This window comes from Sardina pilchardus, chromosome 5 (assembly GCF_963854185.1).
Source record: "Sardina pilchardus chromosome 5, fSarPil1.1, whole genome shotgun sequence".
NCBI lineage: Eukaryota > Metazoa > Chordata > Actinopteri > Clupeiformes > Clupeidae > Sardina > Sardina pilchardus.
The window spans coordinates 20,674,802-20,684,295 of NC_084998.1; the positions used below are offsets into that span (position 1 = coordinate 20,674,802).

Here is a 9,494-nt window from a genome sequence, read left to right on the forward strand (position 1 = left end):
ATAGTTCCCAAATAACAACAAACATACTGTTCTGCTGTCTCAGTATGTTCAGCGCACGGTAAAGTTAGCTGTATGACACAATATATATGTAAATATGTTCTTTGGATCTCCATGACACTTGCATTCCGCTAAAAAAAAACCTCACAAAGGCGTAATGTAATCACGCATGCCTGAACCTTACCCCAACTATAATTATTCTGTAAAGCCTCAAAGAAAATCAACTTAATATGCATATCACACACTCTTCAAGACAAACAGACCTCTTCTTGTTTAAGAGAATTCTATTTCTAAGATGCGTAGCAAGTCCTAGAATCCTCAGTGACCCACATGGGTAAACACAGCAACATAACCAACAAAACTACAACAATTTTCAAAAACTAAGAACAAAATCACCTTTCTTCAAGTTAGCTCTGCTTCACTGTAAAATAACACAAGTACAACAAATCACAGTAGAACAAATTTGCTCACCGTTTTGGTGCTGTACTTGGCTTGGTTGGCCTTGTAGCTGTAATCCGAGTACTGATCCGAACCGGTGGAGTTGTCATCTCCGCCTGTTCCCACAAAGGTGTTGGTGGCTGGGAGCTCCTGCACAGCCTGGTGCTTCTGGGAGGCTGACGGCGACTGAGCCTGGAGCTGAATGGAGGGAAGTGGCGAGTTGGAGCGGTAATGACGGCCCAGGTCGGGGCTGCCGGGCGGGTATGTCAGGGGGAGGTGTATCCTGGGGCTATCGCTGACACCGTCCAGGTTGAACTTGAGGCTTTTCTGGAGACTGACCTCTTCCTCTTCCCCGAGGGGCTTGGGAGACTTTGGCGGCTTCCCTTTCCTCCCCTTCTTGCCTTTGCTGCTCTTGGGGCCCTGCTTGGGCGTGTAGAGGTCCTTGGTCTCCTTCTTGCCGGCCTGGTAGCCGCTCTTGGTCTCCCTCTGAATGCGGTGACGGATGAACACCACCACCACGATCACCAGGAGGACGCCCGCCACACCAGCCAGGCTCCCATAGAGGATATTGCTCCTATGAGCAGGGTCAAAGTCAGGGTCACCGGCGATGTCCATGTCCAGTGGGGTGTAGAGGCTGTGTCCGACCAGCGCCTCCACCAGGCTGACGTTGGCGATGGTTTCGTTGACGTAGATGTGCACGAGGGCGGTGGTGTGGCGCGTCGGTTTCCCCCGGTCGCTCACTCGGACCACGAGGCGATGCAGGCCGCTGTGCTTGCGGGTCAGTTCCTTGGCCAGCGTGATCTCGCCGTCGGACGGCGATATGCGGAAGAGCTCGTGAGGGTTGCCCCCGGTGATGCTGTACACGAGCTCCGCGTTGGGTCCGGTGTCCATGTCCTCGGCCTCCACCACCTCCACGCGGCTGTCCGGGGCGGCCAACGGGGACAGGCGCCTGAAGGACGAGTTTGAGGGCTTGATGACGATCGGCGCGTTGTCGTTCTCGTCCAGGACGTTGATCACCACGCCCACGTAGGACGACCTGGGAGGATCGCCGCCGTCTACCGCTTTCAGGCGAAACGTGTAGCTGCTCTCCTTCTCTCGATCGAAGGATATGCTGGACAGTATCGTTCCCGTGCCGTTTTGGACGATAAACTTCCCGACGTCCGGCTCCACTGAGAGGTGCACGTGAGCGTTTTCTCCTTTGTCCATGTCCATGACGGTCACCATGCCCACTGGACTAAGAGGAGGCATGTTCTCCATTACCGAGAAAGTGTACCGATTCAGCATGAACTTGGGCTCGTTGTCGTTGCGATCGAGCACCTTGACCACGACCGTGGCCGTGCCGCTGTGGCTGGGCACCCCTTTGTCGGCCGCGACGACCTGGAACTCGTACTTCTCCTTGTGCTCTCTGTCCAGGGGACTGCGCGCTCGCACTGTGCCTGTGATAGCATCAATTTCGAAGAGACCGCTTATAGAGGGCTCAGCAACTATTCTGTAAGTGAGCTCCGCGTTGGTGCCGCTGTCAGCGTCTTTGGCGACCACATCGAGAATCTTCTCTCCGGGCTGGTTTTCCTCTTTGAAGTCAACCTCGAAGAGCGAGGGCGAAAAGATGGGGGAGTTGTCATTGATATCTGTCACTTGCACCTTCAGCGAGTTTGTGCTGGACAGTGCAGGGTTACCCGAGTCCACAGCGACAATCTGGACCCTATATTCTCGAATGTCCTCGTAGTCAAGGGGGGTCGTGGTCTGCAGGAAATACTTTTTTTTGTGCTCGGCGGCAGAGTCACTTGCTAAGCGCAGCTGGAATGGGACATCCCCTGCGACGACACAAGTCACTACTGCATTCTCCTCTTCATCCTGATCTGAGACTTGGACTAAGGCAACGGCCGTCCCCACTGGCATGTCCTCGGATATATTTGCGACGCCATCACTGTGAGTGACCAGGCCAATTCCACGGATCTCCACGGCGGGGGCATTGTCGTTCTGATCCGTCACTTCGATCTCGACAAAAGTTTTGGACGACTTGGGTGTTGGTCCTTTATCCCGTGCAACCACATAAAACTTTAAGCTGTTGATCTCTTCGCGATCCAGTCCCCCTTTCACATAGATGATACCAGTGGAACGGTCGATCCTCAAGAGCTTGGGGACAGGGTCAGTAGCCTGGTGAAGAGTGTACTCAATCTCCCCATTAGGGCCAAGGTCAGAGTCATTAGCTTTAACCTGTAATCAGAAAGAAACGTAGGCTTAGGATTAGATAGGCACACAATAATGCAAGGGTCAGGGCTGGTTGCCATGGGTTACCAAATTGTTGGTTACCAAAAGTGGCAAAAACCTCGTGCCTGTTTGCCAAGCAACCATTGGCAACCATTTTTAACCACTCTGGCAAGGGTGCTTTATTTTCACAATAATGTCCATAGACCTTCCATAACAAACTGTAGAGGGTGCATTCTTCTGATGCATTATAATAAGTGTAAATATTCATATCAACATTATGCACAGTAAAATGCATAGCCAAAAACAAATGATCAGCAATTGGATATAATAAATCCTGAACACTGAAAGAAATTAAGGAACACTGAGTGAATAAAAACAATTTAGAATTATTCAAATCTTGAACTGGCAAGTGGTCAAGCAGTCCTGCATTTCACCAACGGCATTAAAAGTGCAGTTTGTACTCTGTTGGAAATGTGCGCCTCAGCAAAAAAATATCAAGTGATACTGCTGTAGGAAGGATCAATACAGGGTGATGTGATTAGACATTTAAGAGACTATCCTTGTTTTCCATGCTTCTGTTTACTATGAACCCATGTTTTCTGTTCAGTATGTCATTTTGTTAGAAGTGCAGTATGCAGTATCTGTCTCTTTAGTTATGGTCATGCCTAGTAATATGTTTTTGTTCACAGTATGAGTCATAATTTTCATGATCCTCTCTCTCTCTCTCTCTCTCTGTCTCTCCCTGTCTGCATTTACATCAAGAGTTAGATACAAAGGTAAAACTGGAATGTTGTTCCCTTGGGGAGGGGAAACACCAGTAATCGTGAGAAGCACCATTATCTGGGGGGCTATGTAACAGCAACACACATGCAAAACAAAGGCACATGAATGACAAATGACTGTCATTTTTGCTTTTGCCCAAAATCAAAAAAAAACCTCTCTGCAGGAAAATACTCTGAAAAGTAAAGGCCTCAGGGGAAGCACCTAAGGCTGAAGGAAGACAATAATTCCTCAGTGATTTAAATAAATGAGTCATTTTGCTGTGATCATCCCAAGGAGAATCAGTGATTTATGCTACACGGTACTGAGGAGTGTCCCTTGGTGAATCTGAATGATCTCCATAAGAGAGCCTTGGTGATCAAACTGAGCTTGACTAGGCTCTCTGTAAATGAAAAACAGTCATATCCCCAGGGGCCCCTCGCAGTCCCACTATAAACCACTCAGCATTCAGTTTATAAGAAAACCACTTAAAGAAGCTGAAGGCTCGCTGCAGATGGGGACTGAGTTTGCCAGAGAGGTCAAGAACACAAACAACTTCCATTTGTTCATCACATGACAACAAAGTTACCAAAAGAACCCCGGGGCTGACCCAAACACTGCTTTGCACAAACAATGCATCCCACACCAGTCATTTTCCATTAAATTGCAGTAGACACTACATGCTGTGTTCTTCGTAACAGAACCTGAGAAAAAAAGAAACGAGAAACATGAGCTTCATTTACCTGAAGCACCGAGTGTCCGATGGGACTGTTTTCGGCAACTTTAGCCTCGTACAGCGATTTCTCGAATCTGGGCGCATTGTCATTCGCATCGGTGACGACGACTCTCAGCAAGGCACTGCTCTGGCGTTGAGGGGATCCCCCGTCCAGCACTTTGATGCTGAGGTCGTACGAGTCCTTCTGCTCGCGGTCGAGGCTTCCCAGCACGATCAGCTGGGGCAACTTCTCGCCGCGGTCCTCGGCTACCTGCAGGCTGAAGAGCGACGAGGACTCCGACTCGGCGGACAGCTTGTAGTCCAGCACCCCGTTCTTCTCCGTGTCTCGGTCGGTGGCCAGCGGGATGGGGAAGAGCACCCCGCTCGGAGTGTTTTCCGGGATGGACAGGGTGAGGACGGGCGACGGGAACTGCGGCGTGTTGTCGTTAATGTCCAGCACCTCGATGCGGCCCTCGATCAGCCGGGGGCTCTGGTTCTGGATCAGGTCAGTGACGGACACCTCGAACTCCAGGAAGCAAGGCTTGCCCTTGTTCCGGCAGTTCTTCAGGGTCTCGCGGTCGATGGGGATCTCGGTGGTGAAGATGTCCCCTGTCTTGCCATCGACCCGCAGGTAGGGAGAGCCAACCTCCAGCTTGTACAGGTGCCCGCTGTCTGGCAGGCCTTGGTCCGATGCCAGGCTTCCAATTAACGTGCTGGGAGGCTGCTCCTCGGGAACCCGGTACAAGACTCCTCCCACCAGTGGCATGCCGCGGGGGTCCAGCAGAAGGACCCACAGTAGGAGCGCTCTCAGAGGAAAATCCATGGAGGTCTTGTACAGCCACACCCTAGCCTGTGACACACACAGAGAGAGAGAGCCAAACACACATGCAGAGAGAGAGAGAGGAGAGAGAGAGAGAGAGAGAGAGAAAGAGAGGTTAGCTCCTTATACTCAGAATACTAAAACATTCTACTACAAAAAACTTCAGCTTAAAAATGCCTTATCCCTTTTAAAAAATAAAAAAAACATAAGTGTGTATGTGCTTAACAACAAATACGTGTCTCAAATGTATCATTCAGCTAATGCAACAAAAATAACTTATTTCTCAAAGATCTCTCCAATTACTTTCTTTGCTATCCAGGAATTTTAATGCTCACAAGCTTCACAGATACTGTGCATTTTGACTTCACACCCAGTTCCAACCCAAACACGTACACAAACAGAAATACACACACACACACACACACACACACACACACACGCCCAAATGCACACACACAGAGACAGACTCCCACGCAGACACACTCACGCATACCAAGGGTCTTTGGGTGCTGGAGTGTTCCTGGCCTCCTAGACAATTCTCTGTCTAGTCATTAAACTAAAGGCTTTCATTCTCAATATCATACATTATTCATAATTTAATTTTCCAACACCAGACATTTCTATCAGCGGCATAAAAAGCATTTAGGGTATTAAGATGAAAATGCAGAGGAAGACATAAAAAACACACACTAAATTCAAACTTCTAGACATCTCGACATCTCAACACTGCATTTATGTTTCAATAGTAAACGCGTGCTCGTTAATCTTCCTAGTTGAGGGACATTTTTCAAATAATTTCTTTGACGTTTCACGCTCCGAATTGGTGCTGGTTCATATGTCCCCAAGTTAAATCATGCTTGTTAACACTACACCAATGCTGCTAATTATCACCCTTTTGCCTGACTGTACAAGCTAAGCTGCTTTTGGAAATTAATGACCAAACACAGCTAATAAGACTAATTAATGTTGTTTTCTTTCAGTGGGAACGTATAAGCCTGGCTATACAATATCTCAGTATGGAGTGCCATATTCACCACCACAAATAGACTACCCTGCATTCACATATTGAATGCTTACTGATCTCATGCAAAAAAAAGGGCTTAATTGAAAAGCATATTGCTCACATGAAGAAAATGACCAGTCACAATGGTTGCATGGGCTACATTAGGCTACAGCGGTCGACTGGACGTAGTTTGAGAAGATACAGCAACAGGGTGGCTGTCCAATCGTACGTCATCTGGAGAATGGCAGAGAGCTCCCACTGTGACGACCCAATCACCAAGCCCTGCTTCCTTACTCAGGGTGGGGGCGTGTGTGGGGGGGGGGTTATGTAGCAGCAAGGGGGCCTGGGCTGTTATCTCTCCGAGCACAGATTTACTTTAGGGGTTGATGAGATCTCCATCCCCTGCTCTGCCGTTACGGGCTAATTTACACACTGTAAGGCTCATGTTTGATTTCTAACCTGCTAGGCCCTCTCATTAATCACTAGCCTCTATTTTAGCTTCAGCTTTGATCCATATTCCCAAAGCATGAGAGAATTCACTTCTCCTCTCTTGCTCTTCTCCTCTCTCTCTCTCTTTTTTTCCCTCCCCCCACCACCAAGCTGCAAATGATTTCGGGTTTTAATTATTTCCTGAGTGTGTGAAGACTCCTTCTTGGGACTTGAAAGGGAGCGCAGACAGTTTATTGGGTTGAACTCTCACGTCCCAGGGCTTCGACAAATGCTCTTGTTGATGACCCTTGTATACACATGTTTATACAAAACACCAGTGCCGGAGCGCGTGTGGTAGCCCTGGCTTTGTACCCCACAAATCAATACCACTCTGCACATGCCTGCCATGTGACATCGCCGAAAAAGGAAAACAAACAAGCGACACACACACACAAAAAAAGCAAAACTGGGGCATGCACAGAAATGCAATCAAAAATCCAATTCCTCTGGATGTGTTAAGATTCCAAGAGTAGGTTATTGACACACTAATTGCTAGGGTATTGATGTGTCCCTTTTTTGCGTTTACAGGGGTAGTAGCCTACTGTCGATTTGATGGGAGTGATGGCAGGAGATGTAAAAAAAACAAAAAAAAAGAAGCATGTTGCTACTGCATTTAGCATGGACAACATAGAGGGATAACATCATACATCTGACCAGAGAGTTGAGTAACTTGGGAAGCCAAAAGCGAGAGGAAACAAATTGTGGTTGAATGTTTCCTGACTCACCATTTTTCTTTGTGTGTGTGTGTGTGAGTGTGTGTGTGTGTGCCCTCTGAATCAATACAACCACTGTGCTAGCTTTCCCTTGAATGCTAAACAAAAAAAAAAAAAACAATCCTGTAAGATTTCTATGAAACTCATTCCAAGTGTAGTGTGTGGGCTGTGCAGTGGGTGAGTGGAGATGAGATGAAAAGCAGAAAACCTTGGGCCTGCCTGATCGTACCCTCCCCTCTCCTCCCGCTGCTGGCTACCAACCAAAGTCAGTCCATCACAAAGACATTTTAAAATGGCAGCATTTCCTGTGATAATTACTGTACATTCCAAAGAACCGCTGAAAGAGACTAGTTTGACCTTCTGCGCACACCACTCCAACATGACCTCCTACTGGGGGTCAAAGAGTTCCCTTCTATGTTTCACGTTACATCTTTCATCCATTATCCAGCTGTATCTCAAACGGTACTGATTACAGCCACCAAAATATCTCAGTCCTCATTTAATGAGGTATTCTGTCACACCAAGCATGCTTCCTACTTGGCCTATCAACCTTTCCTATCACACCATCTCATTCAATTGAAACACTACTGCAAGGTAGTCTATAAACTTCATTGTAGAGCTGCACTCTAAATTGCCTCCCCAAAATCCTGACAAGTACACAACAATGTCCTCTAGATAAGAGATGCTCCAAACTCCAAACCGTTGGGTTTACGAACCCTATCTGTTTCAGATAAGAGTCAATGGACACTCACTACACAAATTAAGTGTTGGTGATTATGCACTCCACACACAATATTTCCAAAAGACACAGACAACAACAGAGACCATGTCTTTAGCTCTGAGTTAGAAATATCACTGACTGCGAATTCTACGACCAGGATGGATGGACAGACGTAACCAAACCCATGCAAAACACGCATGGAAAAACACAACAATGCCATTCTGTCCTTTTCACTTCTGTCTATTTGCCTCGTCATTTGCATTCAACATGAAAAACAGTCTACTCAAGCAATCGAGCATGACAACACCTCCAACAGAACACCAGTGGAGAGTAAAGCAAGACTACATATCCACACTTTCTCAAAGATTATGAATGACAATTTACCGGTCATTAACAGATACTTCACTTTACTGCTCCATTGACTCACTTTAAAAAAAACAAAACACTATAACAAACAGCACAGCTAAAAAACAATGGATCGTTTAAGGGAAGTGAGCCAGCCAATCATCTCACATTCAGCAGGTGGAAGAACTCATGATGTCATCCCACTATGATGGGAACAGCAAATATGAAACGAGAGAGGTGAATGATATTTCCCAGTAAAGTGCAATGTGTCAGATAACAATATGATTACCACCCTGGAACAGGTTGATCTGTGAATCCTATTCCATCCCAGACACATTATCTCTCTTTTAACACTGTTAGAATGCGTCTGCTCTCGCTTCAGATGATAGGCTATTTACAGCAGAGAGGCCTTGCGTTCTCCACAGGCTTACTTGGGATCCAGAGTACAGCATGCTCTCAGGAGGCTCCCAACGTGTTTAACCATTTGCATTCTGAACTATTGTTCCAAACATTCGTTTGAATATGCCAGACTTGGGAAATGAAGAACTAACTGACCTGAATCAACTACTTCCATCATAAAATGTCCTTGATTTTTTCAGAGAGTAATTGGAAGGCTGTGGGCTTTGTGATACTTTCTATTACAATGTGTATGCACAATGTAACAGTTCAACTACCAGTTTGTTCATAAATGTACTCTGACTCAAATCAAAATCCTGACCCTTGGCATTAGTATGAGCACACGCCATCAATGTGCTCTGTCAATCTGCTGCTTTTCCTTAGTTCTTTGCAATGCCATCCTGTAGTCTTCTGGATTTGATCCATAGATCCAAATATCATACTGTAAGTCGTTTTTTTTTCACCTTAAAAATCAATCCATATGTCATCACCTCTTGTCAAAGCAAACCAAGGAAGTGTGAAACCAAAGTCAAAGCCAATACAGCCTCTCTCACACATATTGTGGGTTTGACTGCTAAATAACAAACAGCAAACTCGATCATTAGCAAGTCATGAGGCATTAAAGCTTTCAAACCTTACGCCACAACTAAGTGTAAAAATGCTGCCTTAAAAGCGAGTCAGAACACAGAGGAATTAAACTTCATAATGTGCAACTAGCTTATTCTAAATGTGCAACATACTGGTGCATCAATTCAATTGGGGACATTTGACGGAGGACGTGCAGCTGGGGCATGCCACAGGCTGAATTCACATGAGTTTCTACAAACAGAGAGAGAGAGAGAGACAGAGAGAGAGAGAGACAGACAGACACACACACACACACACAC

General features: G+C 46.6%; 1 protein-coding gene across 1 annotated transcript in view; it reads right to left on the reverse strand.

Annotated features, from left to right (window-relative positions):
* The window catches only part of pcdh1a (protocadherin 1a), a 65,873-nt gene extending 57,210 nt beyond the window's left edge, over positions 1 to 8,663 (reverse strand). The window contains exons 1-3 of the mRNA XM_062537407.1: positions 8,643 to 8,663; positions 4,149 to 4,970; positions 469 to 2,652 (exon numbers count right to left, since the gene is read on the reverse strand). Of these exons, the coding sequence (XP_062393391.1) occupies positions 469 to 2,652; positions 4,149 to 4,970; positions 8,643 to 8,663 (3,027 nt within the window). The remainder of the gene's footprint in view (positions 1 to 468; positions 2,653 to 4,148; positions 4,971 to 8,642) is intronic.
* Positions 8,664 to 9,494: the final 831 nt, after the last annotated feature.